This window comes from Cricetulus griseus, assembly GCF_003668045.3.
Source record: "Cricetulus griseus strain 17A/GY chromosome 1 unlocalized genomic scaffold, alternate assembly CriGri-PICRH-1.0 chr1_0, whole genome shotgun sequence".
Classification (NCBI taxonomy): Eukaryota; Metazoa; Chordata; class Mammalia; order Rodentia; family Cricetidae; genus Cricetulus; species Cricetulus griseus.
In genome coordinates, this window is record NW_023276806.1 from 193,794,321 (window position 1) to 193,818,204 (window position 23,884).

At 44.1% G+C, this 23,884-nt stretch overlaps 1 protein-coding gene across 1 annotated transcript; it reads left to right on the forward strand.

Moving 5' to 3' along the window:
• Nucleotides 1-1,900: 1,900 nt before the first annotated feature.
• Nucleotides 1,901-20,809, forward strand: Slc35b4 (solute carrier family 35 member B4). Its single transcript, NM_001244018.2, is given in 10 exon segments — nucleotides 1,901-2,163; nucleotides 8,282-8,395; nucleotides 10,773-10,875; nucleotides 11,892-11,941; nucleotides 14,914-14,995; nucleotides 15,198-15,258; nucleotides 16,683-16,792; nucleotides 18,070-18,145; nucleotides 19,524-19,599; nucleotides 20,327-20,809. Coding segments are annotated over 10 exon segments (996 nt in total). The 5' UTR covers nucleotides 1,901-2,086; the 3' UTR covers nucleotides 20,574-20,809.
• Nucleotides 20,810-23,884: the final 3,075 nt, after the last annotated feature.

Consider the following 23,884-nt stretch of genomic DNA (forward strand, 5'->3'; position numbering starts at 1 on the left):
TTACAAATAATATAAAATATCTTGGGGGTAACTATAACCAAGCAGTCTTATATGACAAATATTCAAGTCACTGAAGAAAGAAATTGAAGAAAATATCAGAAGATGGAAAGATTTCCCATGCTCATGAATTGGTAGGATTAACATAGTAAAACTGGCTTTCTTACTAAAAGCAATATACAGATTCAATGAAATCCCCACCAAAATTCCAACACAATTTTTTACAGAACTTGTCTATACACCTATGGACACTTGATTTTTTTATATAAAGAAGTCACAAATACACAATGGGGAAAAAAAGAAAGCATCTTCAACAAATGGTCCTGGCATAACTGGATTCCAGCATGTAGAAGAATGCAAATTGATTCAGATCTATCACCCTGCATTAAACTCAAGTCCAAGTGGATCAAAGACCTCAACATAAATCCAGATACAGTGAACCTAACAGAAGAGAAATAGGGGAATAACCTTAAAACTCATTGGCACAGATGACAACTTCCTGAACAGAACATTGATTGTGCAGGCACTAAGAACAGCAATCAATAAATGGGACCTCAAGAAACTGAGACAACTCTGTAAGGCAAAAGACACCATCAATAGGGTAAAACAGTGGCCTACACAATGGGGAAAGGTTTTCACTGCCCCCAGAAGGCTAATATCTAAACTATATTTAAAAAACTCAAGAAACTAGACATCAACTAACCAAATAATCCAATTAAAAATTGGGGTACAGATCTAAACAGAAAAATTTCAACAGAGGAATCTCAAATGTCTGGGAAACAGTTGAAGAAATGTTTAACATCCTTAGCCATCAGAGAAATGCAAATCAAAACTATTTTGAGATTCCATCTTTGTAAATGGAGTTCTTAATTGGTCTAGATAATAAAACCTAGAATCAGATAAAGGGAAAATGCTGAGCGATCATAGAGAAAGAGCAAGCCCACTCCTGTCTGTCTGTGTACAGACCTCCAGACCTCTGTGCTTAGCTAGTGGCAAACTCCATTTCCCTTCTTCTGTAATGCAATATTAATTACTTCTGCTCAGAGCTGTGCCGCTTCGTATGTCTATCTTCATCCAGCATGCGATGGGAGGCAAATTAGGAGATGGACTGGTATACTTTTTTTTTTTTTTATTTCCTATGAGGTATAAACAGTCCAACATTTCCCTCGAGATTCACAACATTCTTGCCAATGGTTTTCCCAACTTGTGACCCAAAGACAGTATCAGAATCCTCCTGATTCTGGTGCCGGTGACTGACTGGGGCCAGCTTCAGACTTTGTGAACCACAGTTCTTGGGTATGGTCCTGGACTGTGTTTCCCATAAGCACCCCAGGTAATGCCGATGAAGTCTGAAGTTGTGAATGTCTGTTTTAAAAGGAGAGTAGAAACAAGAACTAGGGTGGAAAGAATGCCCTAAATTCAACATTTAATGAGCACCTGACGCTGGCAGAATGTCAGCACCAGACAGTACGTGATCGGTGCCTCCACAGAAACCATAACAGACAGCAATACACTTACAGTTAGTGTTTTCCACAACAACCAGTAAGGCGGGCCCATCTGCCCTACACAGCCAGGTCAAGCCAAGGCTCTGTCTCAACACTTTTGGTTTCAGTGTTTTCCTAGAAATCGTTTTAGAGAAATTCCTACATTCTCTCAGTTTCAGGAGAGTTGTTTTAGGAGCTAGAACACTCTAATGAGTAGTCTCAGGTCGGTAATTCCAAATCCCACAAACTACTTCCTTGGAATCCCGGTTCAACCTTCGAGGTACGGAACTCCATTTCCCAGAAGGCCGCGCAGCATTCGATCACGCGAGCCTTCCGGGAAAATGGCCGGTTTTTTCACGCCTGCCGTAAAGGCGCGTGGTATTCTGGGACTTGTAGTCTGGCCAGCCCTTGGACGCCCCCTCAGATGAATGGGGCCGGGGATGAGTGAGAACTACAGAGCCTTGGTGGCAGCCGCGGAAGGATAGTGGACTGAGACAGCCCTCGGGCAACGAACCGCGGGCGGCGGTGATGTTCAGTGAGGGCTTCCCAGGGTAGCGATCGGGAAGGGTGCTCTGCGCGCTCGCACCCCGTGCCCTGCACCGGCCATGCGCCCGGCCTTCGCGGTGGGCCTGGTGTTCGCAGGCTGCTGCAGTAATGTGATCTTCCTAGAGCTGCTGGCCCGGTGAGTGACCCTCGCGGGCCGCGCCCGGGCCCCCGGGGCTGCCGGTCCCGGGCCGCTCGCCTTTTCCACCTCCCCACTCCTGCCCCGGGTACCGGGTACCCGCGCTGCCCGCTACTCCGCAGCCCCGGTACTGCTCCATCTCTTAGCATCCAAGTGACAGGGACGCCCAGGGTGCTGCTGCCGTCACCTCGATGCCAGTCTCCGGGAATCTGAAGCTCGGAGACTTTCTCCACTCCGCTGAACCAAGGTCTCCAGGAGCTGGTGGCAGAGCCGGTGCCTCCGCCAAGCCCCCCTCTCCCTGCAGCTCATCCAACTCGAGCACTTTCCTCCATCCAGTTAGAGAGTGACACGTGCCCGCCTGTCCGGAGCAGAGCCTTCTCGCGTGCAAAGCCGTCCGGTTTTGTACGTGTTGCAAAGAAAGTTTGGTTTGTGTGTCCTGACATGCCCTGCAAAGGATGGTGGTAGAGATGACTGTGAGGACTTTACCCAAACTCAGGCGTGAGTGATGAGGAGGAGCAGATGACTAACTACTGCGTAGCCGCCCTGGTCCCTGGGCATTTAGCATATTACAGTCTTTAATTGCGAAGCGTGCACTTGGAAGTAAAGCTGGAGAATGACTGTGGCATGTTCCCAAAGGGAACAGGGTTGGCTCTGTGGTGGTTTCTTACAAATAATGTTGGGTAATAAATGTGCAAAGTTCAGTGGGCAGAAGTTAGAGAAGACAGGAGGTGGAATGGAAAACGCTTAGGACTGAACAGCTCAAGTTAGTAATTTCAGGTTTGGCTCCATTCATTATCCTCTGGAAATACAACCTTTTCCAGTTCCTTAACCTCTCTGGGCCCCCCTTTCCAGACAGTTCAATAACATCTCAGTACAGTAGTAACTACAGGTTTCTAAATCTATACACTGTGTCCATTGACTCTCTGAAAGGCCCGGTGCTTCAAGAGTTACATTGTTTGGCTTAGAGTGAAACAGATGCAAAGTTGGGCGGCCTTTTCACTGCTTGTAAGGGGCAGAGCAAGAAATGGCGTCTAAGATGGCCCTAGCCCAATGCCATGCCCAGTTCCCTTTCATTTTTTAATTTGTGTGGTCTGGTAGAAATGTATTTTATTTGATGCTGTTGGTTTAAGTACTTTGGAAGTAAGCAGTTCACTTATGGTCAACTCTGTGTGGGTTAATTTTTGAAGTTTTGTTACTCAGAGTGTTGATGAAGATTGTTTGTCTTGGGAGTGGTAAGGAATATGAAAATGAAAAAAGAAGTTGCTGGCTGTAAGCCTGATACACTTCAAAGGGCAGAGACTTTGTTTTGGTATATACTTAATATATTTTAAAATTAAAAGGTGATATGTTCAGGCCGGCTATAGAAACAAAGTCAGATAATTGTGTTGAATATGCCATTAAATTAAGTGAAGCCTGTGTGCACTAGCTTATGAACTCTTGGCTAAAGTACTTGGTTTCACCCTTCAAAGGGTGTGTGTATGTGTGTGTGAGCTCCTTCATCCCCATGGGTTCTGAAGGGTTGAGTGAGATGAAAGTGGACAGCCTGCTGCACACTGGAGGCTAGCTTCTCCTCTCTTACAGTTTTGTTTCAGTAAAGGCATACCTTGTTTTTTTTTTTGTTTTTTGGGTTTTTTGTTTGTTTGTTTTTTGGTGATGATCCAGAAAACTTATGGATAAATTTATCTTTATGAAGTTTTTTCATTCCTTATAGGAACTTTCATTTAGAATTTTATTAAGAATCAGAATCCCCTCCCCTTTTTTTTTTGTAAATCTGTATTTCAGTGTGCAATTGTGTGTTTCCCTGCGGTGGTAAGGAAGTGGGCTTATTAGTGCAATGCAATGTGTAGTACATTAATTAGACTGATGGCACCTTATTTCTGTCTGCTGAGGCATATGACACCTTCCCTTGGTAGAGCAGTAAAATTGGACCTGGTCAGACAAGAGGGTCTTTAAGGTTCCTTCTAGATAGGATCTTGACATCTGTAGCTTTAGTCTTGAGGAATTACCATAGGAAGCTCATTGTGGAGCAGAAAGTGTACTTTTTAAATGGCTTCTTGGAACCCTTAGATGTCATTCTAAATACAAAGGCTGAAATGGCTTGTTGAGGGAAGGGGGTGTTGAGCCATTTACCCCCAATTGGAAAACAAATTCAGGTTCTTCTTGCTGACTTTTGTAGACCTCTGATTGGGACCAGTGATAAAACACAAACCCTGGGCATTGAAGGAACAGTGGCTTAGCAGTAAGTGGGGTCTTAATTCCCCTCACAAGGTGCTTCTGGTCAACCTTCAAAACAGGATACACATATATGTTCCATGTATGTGCTGTATGTATATACACACAGAGAACTAATGAAGCAGACAAGACGTTGTGTGTCTTAACATCAGGATAACAATCTGACAGATTTTATTTTTCCCATTTAACTTTTCCATCAAGAACATGACATTGAACTAAATAAGGAAGCTCTATGTCCAGGAAAGAAAGAAACGATGTGTGAACCATCTGTCCGATTCATTCTTTTCAAAGTTGATTTGTGGGTTTTTTTTTTTTTAGGTTGAAATTTGGGGTTTTTGCCAAGAAAATCCCAAGTTAGAGAAGCTGTCTGCAGTTGATGGTTGTAAGTGTTAAGAAATAAAGAGAAGGAAAGATTTCAGGGAAAACATTTCAAATTTTTATTTGGAAGCTTTAAAGTGAATTATTCTAGTTCAAAGAACACCCCCATCCCCAGCTGTGTCAGCAGCAGGCTCCTAAAATGCTCTCTGCATTAGCTAAGAGTAACTTTGGTCGTAGGATCATGGGAGGCTTACACATGCTATGGAAAGACAAAAAAGTAGAACTATCAAAGGTCCTGATGGGAGAGAACAGGAAAGTGATTCCTCGTGGGACATCTTAAAATTACCTAAAATTAGATGTTGGTAATGGCTGGCTGATAATAGAAGTGGTGATATACAAACCCCTCTCATTTGCCATGAAGTCCATGTTCATGGAGTACCATGTTGACTTTAGTGATAAAATAAAGGGAAAATAGCAAAGATCATCTGAAGGATACCATTGTAAATTTGTAAAATCTTTTACGCAGATGCTAATATCCTAGAGTACATTTGCTTAAAGTGAGGCCTCCCCACCCTTACCAACATGCTTGAGTGAAGGCCAGACTCTGCGTCTCAAGAGTGGGAGTGCACAGATGAAAGGGACACGGACCACCTTCTGAGCATTTCACAATGAACTGTGTTCTTGCTGCCTGTAGTTCATGCTTGGTTCCCGTGGGCTTTTCCCTTCTCTGGAGGGCACAGATCCAGGTCATTCTCACCAGGAACTCCTTCCTGATCCTGTGCAGAGTGGCTTCTCAGTAGCCGCTCTGTAAGAGCTTTGGCCCAGGCTTTTAGTAGAGAGTGGAAGGGAAAGCCAGAGAAGTGCTGATCCTCCAGCATGGTGCTGGCCTCCTGATGCGTGTCTTCTCACTCAGTTCTCATGGCCACAATACGTAGTTTTCATTTTATAAAGAAAAAAAGTGTCCAGTGTGATTGTTTAGAAGGAAAACTATTGGGCTGAGGAGACACCTCACTGGTTAAAGTGCCTGTTGTAGAAGAGTTAAGAGCAGAGTTCAGATCCCCAGGACTTATATAAAATGCCTCTAATTCCAGCCTGTAGATCCTTGCCACACCTCAAGGCCACTGTGATCCTGGCAGCCCTGCTGCCCACAGGTCTGTCACTGTCCCTTAGGCTCAGATGCCTGGACTGTACACAAAGAGGCAGCAACAGGTGAACCCCAGAGCGAACTGGCTGTCTCTGTGAGCTCTGGCCTTGACTGGGGGAGCCTGCCTTAGTGAATGAGGTACAAGAGTCATTCAGGATGATTCTGGAAATCAACCTTGGCACCCCAGGCCTCCACATGTGCAGGTGCACACGTGCACCCCCACACATGTAAACATCCACATGCACACATGTGCAACACATTCATGCACACATGTGCACATAGATGGATGCACACACACACACACACACACACACACACACACACAAAGGGAGGCAGGGGAAGGACAGCTATCGCTAGACTGAAGACCTCACAGTGCGTAGGAGCCTGGGCTAGCCGTCACCCTGGTTCTGGTTGCCTTGCCGTCATGTGGCAGCACTGTGTTGGATGCTTTTCTGGGACCTGTTCATTTACACAGCAATGAACCAGTGAGATAAGCACTCACAGTTCCCATTTTAAAGAAAAGTGGATTTAGAAATCGATTAGCGTCCATACCACACCATGAGTGACAAAGGTGCTCTTGCATGTCAGTGGAAAACAGTGTGGAGCGTCATTCTCAGCCACATGAGCACACACACAGAAGGAACACACTCTTGCATGCAGGAGCACAGGCACGCCCCTTTCCCACTAGGATGGAATGGGGGTGGGGGGGCTTTGAGGGCATAGATTCCCAGGGCCCCAACCCAAGACAGTGAGATGAGTGATGGGAAGGTGAACCTCTCCAGGAACACAGCTTCTTTGTTCATTCATTCATTCATTCATTCATTCATTCATTCGTTCACTCACAGTACTGGAGGTTGAACTCAGTGCTTTCTGCACACTAAGCAAGTAGTCTGTAATGCCACTAAGCTATGTCCCTAGCTACTCTACCTTTTTTCCCCCTTCCTGTTTTGAGACAAAGTCTCACTAAATACTGCCTCACCCACTCAATGCTAGGCTTGCGTGCCCGCACTGCCATGCCCAGCCTGACCCCTGGGTTCCTGAAGACCAGCCAGGACAGAGTTGAATAGCTCTGTGCTGGGAACCATATAGAGTTAAAAGTTCTGGGCTCTTGTATTGACTAGTGGTTCTAATTAGATTTTTGAATGAGATGAATGTCTTACATAATTGTTTATGGATTCCTACAAAGCTTAGCCTTGTCTCTTGAACCCAAGAAAGACAGATTGTTGAACTGCATCTAGAACAGTAGGTTCCAAGGAGCCTTAATGGGGCAGCCGAGCTTAAGTGTGGCACTGTGTCTGTTTGAGGTGGCGAGCTTCGCGCTTTAGGAGTGCTGTGTTCCTTAGCTATTTCTATGCACGAGGGGGGTATTTCAAGATTTGCACTGGGGGTATACAGCTCAGTGGTAGAGTGCTTGCCAGTTTTGTGTGTCAATGGGACACACACTAGAGTCATCAGAGAGGAGGGAGCCTCAATTGAGAAATGCCTCTATAAGATCAGGCTAGGCAAGTCTCTGTAGGGCATTTCTTAATTAGTGATTGGTGGGCGAGGGCCCTGCCCATTTGTGGGTGGTGCCTCCTCTTCAGCTATAGAAGAGAACTGTCAACCTTTCACAGGACTAATTTTCGGAATGGCTCAAGAGGGATGTCAGAAATAACCTTTGTACTACAGCATGTGTTCCTAATAGTCACCTTGTAAGGCTCCTGGCCCTTCCCTAGAGCACTGATGAGAATCTGTCGAATTCCAGGAATATCTCTTGACTGACTGATGTATTGAAGAGCCGCAATAAGGGTTGTGGAGAGCCGCTGAGTGCCACAGCAGTGTTTCTCAGTCATTCTTAGGTTACTGTTCCAGCCCCAGACCCCATTTTGACAGTTTTTCTTAATCACCCTTGCATATACACAATCATGTTGATTTGTATACAGATATGTATCAGGGCCTATTAAAATGGCAAACCTCCTCTCCATCCCCTGAACTATTTATAAATCTTTGGTGACACTGTCTAAAGTCACACCCCTGTCATCATATGACCAGTAACTCCTGGCTAGTAGAAACAGATGAACATTCCAGGAGAATTCCTGCATGTTTCTGTCTTTGACTAGAGACCTTTACCATGGGGGAATGTATGTGAGCTTACTAGGAAATTTCCTGCCGCTTACTGGGAAAGCCATCTCATGTATTCTAGCAATGAGAGGGATTCTCATGCAGGGTCTGCTACTCTAGGGAACCATGACACAGTAGAGTTGGGCATTCCCTGTGACGCACAGTGTCAGAGTGTGTGATCCATGGCATAGAGCCAAGATGAGGAAGGACAGTGGCTGCAGAAATCTGTCCTCTATTATTTTGGTGTCATAAATATAACAGGTTGTAGTGCGCTTTATCTGAGTCTGTGCCTTGTGTTTTTCTTCTCTGCTCTTCACTATACAGGAAGCACCCAGGATGTGGGAACATCGTGACATTTGCACAGTTCTTATTTATTGCTGTGGAAGGCTTCCTTTTCGAAGCTGACTTGGGAAGGAAGCCACCTGCTATCCCACTAAGGTATGACACATTGAGGTCTTGTTGAGTCCTTTAAAACCTAAAAACTGGTGCCTTGGACAAAAAGTGTGAGGCACGTGTTTCTCAAGTTTAGGTTATGGATAGCAGCGGAGTCATTAATTTTATGAATTATATTGTTATGCTCTGGAAACTATTTTTAGAATAAAATTCCTGCCTACAACATTTAAAGTAACTGATGGCAGTGGGTGCATGTGTGTATAATAGAGAGTCAGACGGGCTAAGGCAACCACAAATTTCTCATAGTTAGGTATCCGTCTTTTGTGTTGGCAGAGTTATTGATTATGCTAAGAATGCTATCATTAAGCATCCTGAAAAACAATTGGCTTTTGGAAATAAAAAATCAGTGAGTATATAGCATGGCAGACGACTAAATGCCACCAAATTGTTTGCTCACAAATGGTTAATTTTATGTTGTATGAGAATCTCACTTCAATTAAAAGAAAATTGATTGACAAGCTAAGAAAAAAAATGTTCTGTCCATCAGTCCAGGTTTGCCATAAGTATCTTCACACACAGGACCACATATGGCATTTCTCATGACGGAGAGACTTGAGATAGAAGTGTCCTCCCCTTGGCAAGGGTTTAAGTGGTGTCACTCAGTTTCTCTGGGAGTGGCATTCCATGTGAATGTCCCCCAGGTACTCAAGCTCATCCTTGTCAGGGTTCTTTTGCTGCCTTCTCTAGTTGAATGTTTTTCTCTGTCCTGCTGGTCCCCATGGACTGGTTTCTTTCCCGCTCTTGGAACCCCACAGCCACTTATGCAATAATCACTCAGAAGCGGCCGGGCATTGGTAGAGCACTCCTTTAATCCTAACACCTGGGAGGCAGAGGCAGGCGGATCTCTGTGAGTTCGAAGCCAGCCTAGTCTCCAGAGTGAGTTCCAGAACAGGCTCCAAAGCAATACAGAAAGACCCCATATGGAAAAATCAAGCAGATGTAACTTAGAAGTTGTGAGGAAGCCATCACTAGTGGTCTTGCATGCCTGTAGCACGGTTCTCTGTGTTAGTTGTCAAGTTCTTAAACAGTTAGTGCAGCCTTGGCTTTGCTTGACCATTGTAATGTCTGACCAGCTCCATATCTAACCAGCGACAAAAGAGAAGATACTGTGGGGATCGGTGTTGTTTTATTCTTTGGATATGTAGACACAAAACTGTTTGGAAATCCTTACCCAAGATCGAATATTTTATGAACAACACGGAACCATTGTTTACTTTTGCTCAAGATTGTCTAGGCATTTATTTAAAGTTTTTAAAAAATATTTTTAAGTAAATAATGAAATTGCTAATATTTAATCTTTTTTGACTTGCAAAAACATGACAAGAATATGGTTTACCTTAATATATATGAAAGACAACTTGGATATTTTTAGATCAAGATAAAAACATACAAATGTAAAAATTTTTAATCCACTTACTTATTCATAGTATAAATTTGCTTATCCTTAGCATCCATTTACTTATTCATTTACATGTCACTTTATCATGATTATAGGATTTTTTTTTTTAAGACAGAATCTCATTTTGCTTTAGATTGGTCTCGGACTTGATATGGAGCTGAGGATGGCCTTTAACTCCTGGTTCCTCTGTCTCTGCCTCATGGTTCTGGGATTATCAGTGTTGGCCAGCATGCCAACTTTATGTGGCACGGGGAATTTTAATTTTAATAATAATTAAAACTTCTCAAATGGCAAAGACTCTGGCTGGACATGGTGGCACCTGCCTTTAATCCCAGCACTCAGGAGGCAGAGTCAAAAAAAAAAAAAAAAGGAAGGAAGACTCTGATTCTAAGTATAAGTCTATACAAATCAAAGAATATCCTCATTATTTTAGAGCCTTCTGATTGACTGTGTGGAGTAGTTTTCACAGTGGCTAGGCTGAACATGAGCTCGACTTAGCCACTTTTTGGAATCTGTTTTGTTTTGTTTTTTTTCAAAATTAAGAAAAATAATATTATGTAAATATATACAGGACACATTTAAGGTAATTAACCATTTTCAGATTCTCCAGAGGCCTGTGAAAAGTATCTACAAAGAGCTAATAGATTAAAAAAGGATTATCTGTCCACTTAAAATCTGTTAGTATGGATTAGGCAATGTCTGTAAAGCCTAGAAAGTCTGTTGAAAAATATTCAAGTGTTTCCTTAAACACATTCAGTAATTCAGACTTTCCTCATGCTAGTCTGACTCGGTGAAGTATTCGTATATGTCGTGAGTATTTGACTCTATGCGATAATGGTTCTCTATACTCTCTTAACAGAGAGCAAGGAAGCCAAGTGTCTTTTAAACCAAATATATGTATTTTCTCTATGTCAACATTCCTCGGGAAATGGGCTGGTGTGATGCTGTTCTCCACCATTGCAGGTACTATGCCATCATGGTAACCATGTTCTTTACCGTCAGCGTGATGAACAACTATGCTCTGAATCTGAACATCGCCATGCCCCTACATATGATATTCAGATCCGTAAGTGCCAGCCGCATGCGCATCCTGTGAACAGCATGGTGAAGAGGGAGGAGGTAGACAGTCTTAGGGAAGTCAAGTCTAGGACATACGAATAGGTTTGCATTGAGTCTTTCAACAGGATTGCTTTCATCTGCAGCTTAAGGCGGAAAAGGAGACCTGGGAAAGTGGGAAGTGAATGGCTTATTTTTATTTATCTCAGGTCTAATATATGGCTAATAAAATTTAAATTTCTCTGGGAAATAGATTTGTTTCCAACTCCGTTCATCTGGCTGATTTTGAGTTCATACTGACTGCTGAAGCTTTTCTTACCCTCGGCCCACCTTGCCATGCTCTGCTTTGTAGCTCAGGCTGATTGGAACTCTCCGGCCTCTGCCTCAGCCTCCTGAGTGCTGGGTTTATGGGCTTGTCCGGTCACACCTGGCAGGACCATTGTTGATGAAGGGGGTTTCTCTCAATGTGACTACCCATTTTCTTCATTACTGGGAAATGAGCTCCTTCTGTCGTTGGTGTATAAATAAGAGCAGAGTGTTCCCAGAAGAGTGGGGAAGACATCAAGGGACGTGTAGGCGGAGTTGCAGCATGCTGCAAACTGGGTGGTGATAGGAATGACATTATCTTGTTGCCTGAGATTTTTGAGAGATTAAGTGTCCTATTCCTACAGGGACTTGCATAAGATAATCGTAATTATCGGGGTGACCTTCAAAGCGAGGCCACATAGCACTTCCATAAACTCTTGTTTGTTGATTGATACCTGCTAGAGAAGAGGGAGTTCCCTGCATGACTTCCTTCATTAAGAACAGAGGTAGCAAAAAGCTCAGTAGAAGTTTTATACACTAAACGATGGGAAATTTAATGGAAGTAGGTCCAAAGTATCATCTAGCCCTATTAGTGAGAACAGATCATTCCCCCATTGTATCTTGCAGATTTTAGTATTTTTCACAACAGATTTTTTTGGCCTCTACTCTTTTTCTTAGTGACTTCCATCCTTCCTGTGTTTCCCTTGTCTTCTTTTACAGGGCTCTCTGATTGCCAACATGATCCTAGGAATTATCATTTTGAAGAAAAGGTAACAGCACACCTTCCTGTTTTGTATGTGAAGCGGTATTTTCAGGTGATCACCTCTGAGGACTGATCACCTTTCTTTCCTCACAGTGCCGAAAGGCTGCTCTTGCTCACCGGCCTTTTCCTGAATTCTTTCTCACAGATTCATGGGTAGTGATGACTTTCCTAAGGCAGCTGACCAGGCTGGAGGCTCTCCTTGTGGCTTCTTGTGGGACCAAACAGCTCTTGCTACCACTGGATCTTTAGGGCCTTGTCAGCCCATAAAAGCAGTTGACACAGAATTCACTGTGCAGTGTGGTCACCGTTAGCCACATGTGAACTTACATTTCCTAAGTGAAACCAAACAAAATATTTCCTCACTTTTGCTAGTCACATTTTAAACACTGTAGTCACATGTGCCTGATGGTGACCATATTGGAGAATGCAGATATGGAGCATTTCCGGGGAGTGGGTCAGTTGTCCTAGAAAGTGCTTTGTTAGTTGTTTTGTTTTTATCCTTTACATTCCTGGGGCTAGATCACAGAGCCTCACACATGCTGCAAGCGTTCTTATTAACCTGTGTATTGAGCACACACAAGGTGCTCATCAGTGCACTGTAATGAACCGGGGAATAACTTTATATGTTAAGAGAATTTCTGGTAAAGGTCCAGATAGACATGAAGAAGGAGCAGAAGGCTCGGGGTTTTTCTTTGTAACTGCTACCAGCAGTGTGGTAGGATTGCAGTGAGAAATGGTAGGAGCAGCTGGGATGCTTCTTCACAGAAACCGCCTGTCTCTTGAGCCTTGCCCTTACTTGTCAAGGAGAAAGGGACATTAGGGAGAATCAGTAGGGAGTCTACAAGATTTCTCAGGAGAGCCTGGCGGTGGTGGTGCACTCCTTTAATCCCAGCACTCGGGAAGCAGAGGCAGGCGGATCTCTGTGAGTTCGAGGCCAGCCTGGTCTCCAGAGTGAGTGCCAGGATAGGCTCCAAAGCTACACAGAGAAACCTTGTCTCAAAAAAACAAAACAAAACAAAAAAAACAAAAGATTTCTCAGGGGAAGGTCATCTTCATTGTTAAAACCAACATTGTGTAAGTGATGCCATGTTTTCAGTGGTCCAGTTCCTGGTCTCAGTATAAAGGCTCTCTCAGCTTGAGAAGAATCTGCCAATTCAGAAAGGAAACCTAAAGGGGATGGGTTTTGGTTTTGAGATTATTTTTCGAGATAGAGACTGATTATAGCCCTGGCTGGCCTGGAACTAAATATGTAGACCAGGCTAGCCTTGAACCCACAGAGATTCGTCTGTCTCTGCCTCTTGAGTGCTGGGATTAAAGGCCTGTAGAACCATAGTGCTTGACTAGGACCTACAGTTTTTAAGTACTAAAGGCTGTATCAAAACAAGGACAACTGTGCTACCTTGCTAGGCTCCTTGTCATGTGTCCTTTCTCTCTGGAGGCCTTGGAGCCCCAGGCAAGTACTGCTGCCTGTGAGCTCCTCAGCCCTCTCTGCCTTTGTGCAGACATTTAAATGGCCAGATGTTTTGTTTAAGATAAAGACTGTACTTGATAGCTAGACTGCACCTTGGAGACCTGGGTTCCTTCCTAAGCTTTGATTTGGTTCATAAGAAGATACTATATGTAAGTAATATATATTTACATAAAAGCATTATATTCTCCTGATACAATCTCACACTGTCAGGGGTTCTTCTCAACACCTGTTTCCCTGAAGAGTTGACTTGGAATCTGTTGTCTTGGGTCTGAGCCTTTGACTATCAACAGCACAGGAATTTCTCTAACTTGTCTACATTAATTCATTCTACCCTCATCCCTCCCTCCATGGTGTCAGCAATCAAACTCAGGGCCTTGCTCATGCTAGGAAAATGCCCTGCCAAGTTCTGATCCAAGTTTACCTTCTTATTTTTCTTGAACAGTCCTTTGGAGAATTTAAAGACCACATCTATATTTTTCTTAACCATTATTTTGGCTTAATTTTTAAACTCCTTCAACTTGATGTTTCTAGACTGAACTTTTGCTATGTAAGGTTTTGTTAGTGTCTATTAACTATATACAGTTAACTGTATGCCTTATGATAACTTCATGCACAAATACATACATACATACATACATACATACATACATACATACAAAATGTATTTTGATTATATTCATCCCCAAGCCCCCTTGTCCTTCTCCCACTCCTGCTGAGCCCTTCTTCTCCCTAGCCAATCCCTCCTCCACTCCAGTACCCCACTTCTCTGTAGTGGGGCTCTCCTGCAGACTTCTCTCAGCACCTCAGCCAGTCAGATCAGCTCTGATGAGGTATTGTCACCAGAAGATACAGTGTCCTTGGGTAGAAAAGAAATGATGATTCATTCTGCAAGTTTAATTTCGTTTCATCCTTCCTGGGGCCTTTTCCTTGATTACCAAGACTCTGAGGGGGATCATAATGATACCATTTTAGTTAATGGGAAATGTCACCATTATGCTGCCCTTGGCTCTACAAATTGCAAATTCCTCCCTTTATCCAACTGTGCTGACATTTTACAAAAATCATTTAAGTTATTCAGATTGTTTTTAAAGAAATACCTTCCCTGGAGAATGGACATTATTCCCCAAGTTTTGACTCTTGTCATTTGTACCTGAAAATCTGTTGTTCCTCTTGAATGGTGTGTGTGTGTGTGTGTGTGTGTGTGTGTGTGTGTGTGTGTGTGTGTGTTAAGACATAATTCTGGGCTCTTAGTATTGGAAAAGCCACAGGTACAGGTGAAGACTGAGCAGGCTGCATTGGCTTCTGGAGAGCAGAATACAGTGTCATGTGACATCTGGTGTGTGTCTGTTTTCTGGTTTTGTTTACTTTTTCAATTTCTGATAAAACAGCCTACTGGCCAACACTATGGTGATACTGTAGAGGTTTATGTTTGAATCACATACTACCCGACTGTAAATCCCATTAGATGTTATCCCTTTTCCTAAGGCGTTCTTGTCCTTGTTTTTCAGATACAGTATGTTCAAGTATACCTCCATTGCCCTGGTGTCTGCAGGGATATTTATTTGCACTTTCATGTCAGCAAAGCAGGTGGTAAGAGTCATTTGTATTCACTACTTGTCATCGGGCCCCTTACCAGGTATCTATTAATAAAGGAATTAGAGTGCTTACATAATACAGGAACTAAACTCTGAAAGAGGTGCAGAAGGAAGTGGAAAGCATAAATATCCCCCTGCATCTCAGATGTTGTTTGCCATTCTGGCCTCTGTACCTAGTATATTTTCTTATTTCCTAGACTTCCCAGTCCAGCTTGAATGAGAAGGATGGATTCCAGGCATTTGCACGGTGGTTACTGGGCAAGTACAGCAGTTACAAAAAGCTAATTACCTCTGCACTTTTGTTTGCTGAGTTTTCTCCGGTGGGACATGTTTCTTGGCAAGATGTTTAGGCTAAACAAATTATGCCAAGGAGGAGAGTGGCACCTGGGACCAATATGTCTCTGAATCTCAGTGTTCAAAAAGTTAAAAGGCCAGTGTTCACTTTTTTGGGGTTTTTTTGTTGTTGTTGTTGTTTTGTTTTTGTTTTTTGTTTTTTTTTTTTTGGCATCGTGTTCTACGTGGGTCCACGTTTCCCATGGTTATCACTGGCATAGAGAGGTCTGTTACTCTCTTCAGGAGTACTGTATAGGGAGTCTTCTGTTTCCTAGTGGCCAGTCCACTGAGTAGAAGTACCTGCAAAAAAAAGGGTGACTTAGAACTCTTGACTCTCAGTTTCCCAGGGACACAGGGGCTTTTTTCTTCTTAACTTAACTGTGTTCCATGTGACAGTGTTCCCAAATCAACTCTCCTGAGAATTTTTAAAAATACAAGTATCTCTGTGTGGAATTAATTAGACAACTCCTACAGGGCCTCATCCTCACTTGAGTTTGGAGGGGAAATGTTTGCCGTAGTAACAGGAGTGGAGTCACACTGATTGGGTGGAAGAAAATAGCAGCAAAGCCTGTGTATCTTGGCTTTGGACTTTAACCCTTTAGCTGCTGTTCTTCATAGAAAAGCTCTCTGCACTACAGGGAAAATGCTTACCCAATAGGAAAATTCTCAAAGATATGAACGTACAATTTATAGCAAAAATTCATGTCCAGTAATCTACCCTTGTAAGCTAATAATTACCCTAGTAATCAAAGAAAACCAAACTTTTCATTTGTGACTTACCATATGGGCAAGATGGTAAATGACTGTCACTGCCAGGAGTGTACAGTAACAGCCATTTTCATAAAAGCCGTTAGTAGACAGAGTATAATCGATTGCCTTTTTCAAAAAACATTGTGTATTGAGTTTTTTAAAGGTCTTAACGGTTTTTTTTTTTAAACATTTGACTCAGCAGTTCCATTTATGAAAAATTATCCTAAGGAAATAACTAACATTTTAAGTATTTCCGTGTATTGATTTCAGAGAAATAACTGGAAACCTAACTGGTCTCATTGCAAGACATTTAACTGTGTTGCAACTACGTGATAGGGTGACGTGTGGGCCCTAAGTCACACTTTCCAAACCCATGGAAGAGAGAAGCCAGGTGTAAAGGGTGTGGACACTCTTACTCCATCTTGGTAGACAGAAACATGCGTAAGGGTGTGGAAATGGGAAGCTAGAGAGGGTTTCATGGTAGCATTGTGGTTTTGAAATTTGCATGTCCTAGTGTGGCAGTTACAGAACTATAGATAGTACTGTCACCTTAAGAAAGTAGACCAAAAGGCACCTTGTAACCTGATCCTGATTTTTAGGCATTGGAGCACTGACCTTTGCCCTGCTGATGTCAGCAAGGATGGGCATATTCCAAGAGACTCTATACAAACAGTTTGGGAAACATTCCAAGGAGGCATTATTTTATAATGTAAGTAACTTTTTGAACCCTGGGAAGGTGAAAATTTCTGATTTATGATGTGTTATGCAGAATGAAGTCCTACCATAACTGACAGATTGTATTTTCGTTAGTAACCAGCCCAGAGACCAGTGCACTGAGGTACTTTAGGCAGGGGACAATGTGTATTTTGAGTTAATCATCTGAGATGATCATGATCTACCAAATAAAACATTTAAGGAACAAGGAGCCAAGGCCTGCAGAGTCCCTGTAGGTAAAATTGTTAAAATTAATATGGAAATCCAGAAAGAGACAATGAGTTCCAAGGCAGGAAGTCAGGAGTGTGATGTCAATGGGGGGTGGGGATTCAGGGCCTGAGTTCCCCAGAGGGGCTGTGCTCACATGATTGTTCAGTTCAATGCATGCACTTGCCAAGCTTCTTCGCTTTAAGGGGTGACCTAGCACCCTCTCCTGTAGCTTCCCTCTACCCCTCCTTCATTGCTATTGAAATATGTCCAGAGAACCCCCCTGTCCCAGGCCAGGGCAAGAGAGAGAGTTCCCTCTCTGTACAATTAATCTGAACAGGCAGTTTTACACATTCACGCGGAGCTAGAGTTTGTGGCTAGGGATTTTTAAAAAGTAAGCATTTTATTTGGCTTGTATCTTTCTTCTTTTCTTTTCTTTCTTTTTTAAAGATTTATTATGTATACAGTGTTCTGCCTGCATGTGTGCTTGTACACCAAAAGAGGGCTCTGGAAGAGCAGCCAGGTCTCTTAACCGCTGAGCCATCTCTCCAGCCCCTGGCTTGTATCTTTCATTGAGAACAATGCCAAGCATAGTGACAGCTCAGCAAGGGTCACGTGACGTGACCTCACATTGCAGTGCTGTAGTGAGGAGGGTGGTGGTTGTCAGGGACCTTTTGTGTCCTCTTCCTCTTCGGCCTCATCGCATCATTGGTTTTTCCCTGACCTCAGACTGCCTTCAAATCTCTTTTTGTACTAATTTCTGAATTCTTTGCCATCTGTGTGGTCCTTGTCATTTTCAAATCCAGTATGGAGCAAGTCTTTTGGGGCAGAATAACTGCTGAAGCCTCCCTTTCCCTTTGGGGGAAGGGAGGACCCTACTTCTTTGGTTTTCTCGTTGGTGACCATCAGACTCCATAAGATGTCACGCCATATGGTGTCAAGGGCACAAGGCACTGGTAATTTACCTTAGAGGGGCTAACTTGCTAATTGGACAGCCTCAAGTCATCGTAAAGCTGTTCTGTGTTGCTTTGTATTTACCTGTGTGTGATGTGTTTCTTCCCACAGCACGCCCTTCCACTCCCGGGTTTCATCTTCTTGGCTTCTGATATTTATGATCATGTTGTTCTGTTCAATAAGTCTGGTAAGTCTGGGGTCATGTGGCAGTATTACTTGCCAGTTTCTGCATTTGGCTCGACTACAGCTTTATCTCCTGTTCATCAGAACCTTTGCACCTTCCAGGTGTCCAGATGGATGGTGCTGTTAGTCAGTAGTCCCAGCAGCAAGGGCTTCTCTGTGCTCTTTCCTGCTCCCTGCAAATAAGAATATCCTCACCTCTCCTCGTTTCCTTTGGGATTGTGTGTTTGTATTTGAACATGGATTGTTACATGTTTTGAGAATGCAGACAAGCAGTACCAGCACTCAACTGGAACGGGAGCCCTTGAGGTTGGGTGGCAGCCGGCTGTCTCTGTGTCTGTCCTCTGCCATGAAAGGCAGAGCTGCTCAGAGATCTAGGCTGCCTTGGCACCAAGCAAGAGGAAGCAAAATGATGACAGGGCTTATTTCCCTAGCTACAGATTAAATAAACAAGATAAATTAATTACCAACAAAATGAAATTTAAAAAAAGAATATATGAAGGTAAGATGTTGCTTCTTCAAGTGCCTACTTGGTAAATTGATGACAGTCACCTTGAAAGATGTACAATCACTTGTACAATCTGATCATCCAGGAATGTTACACAGATAGGTGAACACGTACGAAAACCCTTTTGGGAGGGAGGGGGAACTGGGATTAGAATGTAAAAAAATAATAATAATAAAGAAAACCCTTTTTTAAATCAAAGGTTTATGTTGTTAACACCACAGGTAGTAAATCATTTTGTACTGTGTTGGGCCTGCTCTGCATGTGCAGCGTTGTGTCTGTCATTTGGCCTAAAATGTGTTACAGAAGTAGGTAGTATGGGAAAGAGTCCACAAGGCTCTGACTTCCAAAGCACCATTTCTCACTATTAATACCATAGTTGTGAAGATCTCGAAAGTCCCCACAGAGCTCTGACTCTTAGTGTAGACTGGAATCAAGGTGAATGAAGGCATGGACAGTGTTATTCTTTTGTTTAAGCTGCAGCTGCTGATATAAAGAAAGGAACAACGGATGAACAACCCACGTGGAGTTTATTTACCTGGAGGGAGAGGGGGATGGGTAGTCAGCCAACCCAAGAGGAGCCAAAAAGAAGAGAGAGAGGGATGGGTGGCAGGACCTTTTAAAGGGGATGTTGAGTATGTGCACTGGGGTTTTGCACCTCACAGGTTGCAATGCATGGCGGGTGAGTGCCCCGTTGTTAGGGGGCGGGGTCAGGGTCATCCAGGTGTATTGTTCTTACAGACAGGCCAACTATTTTTTTTTCCCCTAAGGGAAATACTGCCCTTGTTCTGTTACTGTTTTTGCATGTGTCACCTCATCAAAAGGTGAAAGGTTTAACTGTTGACACTGGCATGATGGTTTCCTCTCCTCACCTCTGCAGAACTCTATCAAGTTCCAGTCATCAGTGTGGCTATGCCCATCATGTGGTTCTACCTCCTCATGAACGTTGTGACTCAGTATCCTTTTGTGGGCTCCGTGTTGTCTTGGCAGAGGGATGTTCATTCTAACACTGTAGAGGGCATGTTTGGGTTTTGCCTTGACTTCTTCTATAGTGAGCTGGAGATGGGAGACCCATTCATGAAGCTCCTTTGTAGTCAGGAAAGAGGCTATAATGGTGCAGGCCAGGTAGGGCATGCAGGACTCCACAGATTGGTTTAGAGCTAGTCCTGTGATGAGAGGACGTGATCTGTGATTTCGACCCGGTTCCTGGTGTCCTAGGCTACTGTTTATTACTTCATGACTATTGTAAGTCACCGTAAAGTTCTGAAACAAGCTTCAAATTAAGACTCATTTAAAAGTAATTATTTTAATAGAAGGATCTTACCATTATAAAAGTTGTGATGTCTTTAAAATACTGAAATAGATTGAGGCTGACTGCCTCCTTCTGAAACCACCACATAGATTTGCTATGCAGAGTTCCACTTTGAAGGGGAGAATGGAGTGGCCCCAGGACAAGACAGAGTAAAGGTGAGTAGGATCACCTTGGTGACAGTGTCACTCCAGCATTGTAAACTAATGAAAATTCCTAACAATGGGTTCTTAGGAATGGCAGGGCTGGGATCTCTCAGGAAGTCCTCAGAGTGGATCTTCGTGTTTTCTCAGCATGTCAGGTTGAAGGCAGGAATGGCACCTAAAGCTTCCTCCCCAAGCGTTTACAGAGAACAGCCTTAACCGCTCCCCCAGATACGTGTGCATCCGTGGCGTGTTCATCCTCACAACAGAGTGCACCTCCCTCACCGTCACGCTGGTTGTGACTCTGCGCAAGTTTGTGAGCCTCATCTTTTCTATCTTGTACTTCCAGAACCCGTTCACTCTGTGGCACTGTCTGGGCACCTTGTTTGTCTTCATTGGGACCTTAATGTACACAGAGGTGTGGAAAAACCTAGGGACCACAAAAAGTCAGCTGCAAAAGGCTGACAAGAAGGACTGAGGTCTGCCTGGGACAGACAGAGCATTGTTACGTGATAGAGGCCTCTGGCGCAGGTATGGTCATCATTTCACTTTGGCTACTGCGAAATTACCACAGTATTGAACCCAACAGTCCCCAGAGCACCTCTGAAGAATGGGACTCATCTGCTCTTTCCTGGCCACCCAGACAGCCTTTGTAGACTCCGAGTAGGCATCCCTGAGATAGAATAAACACCGCAAGCAAGGCTACCAGGCAGACGATTGGCTAGCCTCTGCATTTGCTTTCCTATTTGTGTGCCAGAACATCAGAGCCACACTTGTGGAATTCCAGGTCCTCAGAGCTACTAGTTTTCTACCCATGCATGGTCTTCAGTAAGGCCATGCCCTTGTTGCTACTTACGATTTTTGTGTTGTGACGGCCATCACCCTTCTGTGGCTAAGTACCTCTATTCTCCTGTCACTCCTCACACTTCAGCACTTTGGGGTACATCCAATGTTCCAGGCACAATCAGGCACTGAATGACCCAGTGGACATGTGAGAAATTAGACCCCGGGGACAATGATGCTGAACTCCAGTGTGTTGGGAAAGAGGCAGAGCCCGATTCGGGAGCTGAGTGCAGGCGATGCTGGAGCAGGCACCGGCGTGGGGGGAGGGGAGACTCTCTGTCCCACATCTCACTTATTCTTTTAATCAGCGCAAGGATCACATGCTTCTTTCACCTGCCACTTTCTGGGCTTAGAGCAGTCCTGCAGCGCTCATGGCCCACTAGAAAGGAAGAAAGATCGAGAGTGGAGGGAGAAGAGGGAAGCCTCCGTCCGTCTCTCATGTGAAGCTTCTTAGCCTGTTACAGACATGGGGATGGAAGCGTGGCCCAGCACAGCTCACTCCACTGGCACCCTAAGAGACGGTTGCCCCTGTGAAGCCAGCCACATACTCATGTAGGTTTCAGATGTGCCCGGTAATCCTGGCGCTCTGAGAGCTGTCACCTGTCAGGTCACCGATGAGCCGATGGATATGTAGGTGTGAATGTGATGTACGAATCAGGTCAGATCCCACTACCACAGAGTGAGGTCTTATTTGCCCATAAATACCGGACTGTTCTTGGTGGGTGTGGGTATGAGGTTGCATGTGAGCCAAACATGTTTACATACAGAAACATGCCTCTTTCCTGCTGATGGTTCTGAAGGTCTGGTTTTCCTGTCATGGATAATCCTGAGAATGAGTAACCCTGTCAGATAGCACATGTGTGTGTTCTTGTATGTGCCCTCAGCTGGGAGTCCGTGTGTGATTGAAGAGAATGGACGTCCATGTTGTTTTAGTTCCTCCTTTTTCCACTTAGACCCTGACCCTCATTAACCTCACCTAGCTATCTGCTCCTCCACAAACAGCTAAACTCACTGTTTCTCTTGCATATAGACAAAGGCCTTTCATCCTTTTGCTCTGTGCAGACTGTGCTGTGAAACTGCGCGTGGCTCCCCACGTCTCCGAGGCCCACTTTAGTTCTTTATTCTGCTGTCTGAAGATACTCTTTGATGGGCTGAGCAGCAGCAGTAAAGAGAAGTGTCCTAATCCTCCAGGTCCCTGGGGAAGGCAGTTAAAGCTGCCTTGCTTTTTTGTTACATTAAATACAGGTACTGTTCCTCTACCTAAGTCCCCTCATTCTGGCCACTGACAGCTTCTCAAAGATGCTGAATGAGATGTGAACCCATTCACGGGCCCACAAGCCCCTTACCTGCTTTGAAATATGTGGGGTCGCTGGGACCAATGTTGCTGTAAACACCAAGTGTTAAATGCCCCCTTAAAAGGCTGGGATAAAAGCACTTTTTCCTTCCTGTTTAACAGAAGAGAAGAATCTGCCCCAGTGGCTCTTGAGGCTCTATTCTGATTACTCCTATCAGGAGAGAACCTTCAGCTACCCAGCGCTTCCCTGTCTATGCTGGGGAGAAGGACTACAGTTGGTAGATACCTGAGACCAGCTGATACAGACAAGATTTAGCTGGAGCCACCTGGGTTTCGGAATGTGTATCCCTCTTAATACGAATACTTTGCGAGTTTTATTAAGCGAGATGTAGGGACAAATAAGAGGTCAGAGCACTCACACCACAAAATGTGCACCAGCAGGAAGAGCACACGCAGGGCCCGGCCTGCTCCCTCCCACTCTAGTTAGAGAAGAAAATGCATTTAAGAGGTCCTGCTGACAATTTTGTAAAATCGCTTTCTAAAGTTTCTGTTTCGATTTCCGTTGTCCATCTTCACTGCACACGGTGCTGTGGTGGGGCGTGTTCATGCAGCTGAGCACATCCCCATACTTACTCCCCTCCTCTCTGCTGTCCTCCCCTTAGGCCCCTTTGTTCCTCTGGACAGTTTTGCTTCTCCCTTCAGATCACATAGACAGCCTGTTTTCGTGTCTTCACAAAGGAGGGAACAATATGATGTTTGTCTTTCCTGCGATAGCTTCATGTGCTTGCTAGGATTATCCCCAAACCCATCCATCAAATCCTTCTTTAAAAAAGTCACTCCTCTTGCCTGATTTTTTTTTTTTTCCCATGCGGATTGTAAACATTTTAAAAGGGCACATAAGCCATTTTATCAAGGGCGGGCCCACTGAATGTAGAGGAATGTCTGCTAAACACCTTCGTTCTTGCAGCTTCAGAAACAGCATATAGTTTGACTCAAAGTAGAGCCTAAGACACGTAAGAAAACACAAAACAAAACAAAACAAAAAACCGTACACTAGGGCAAGAATCAAATACAAAGGACACTGGCCAGGAAATGTACTGTTGCTGTGTGCACACGGAATAGCCCGACTGGTGTATCTGTTTAGGTGGCGGGAGAGGACTGTGGGTGCTTGGGTTATGTTTATTACCTGCGTGTCCTTTAACCAACGTTCTGTTGCAAACGCTACCTTTTCTTTTACTAGAAATGTAGTTTCAGTTTTTGAACTTTGTTCTTGCAGTGCCGAGGGTCAAACCCAGGGTCCCATACATAGTGTGGATCCTTTGATTTTATTTTCATCCAACTAAAACAGTCAATAACACACTAGATAAGCTTATAGTTCAGTACGTGGTGGGTTTGGTTTGTGTCTCCCTTTCCCTTCTTCCTTCCCAGTTGACCAAAAGCCAGCACTGCAGTTCCCTGCCAGGGTGGTCGGGGCCGCCTGTAGCTCCCTCTTCTGGTCTGGGAGGAGCACATGACATGTCTGAGGGTTCTCATTTCCCGTGCCCCTCTTCCTCCCTTCTGGGCTCGGGCTTTGGTTTTTGCACCTGTGTTCTTTCTGACTGTACCTCTTTTCCTTACTGCACCTGCATTCACTCGTGCTGTTTCCTACTGAG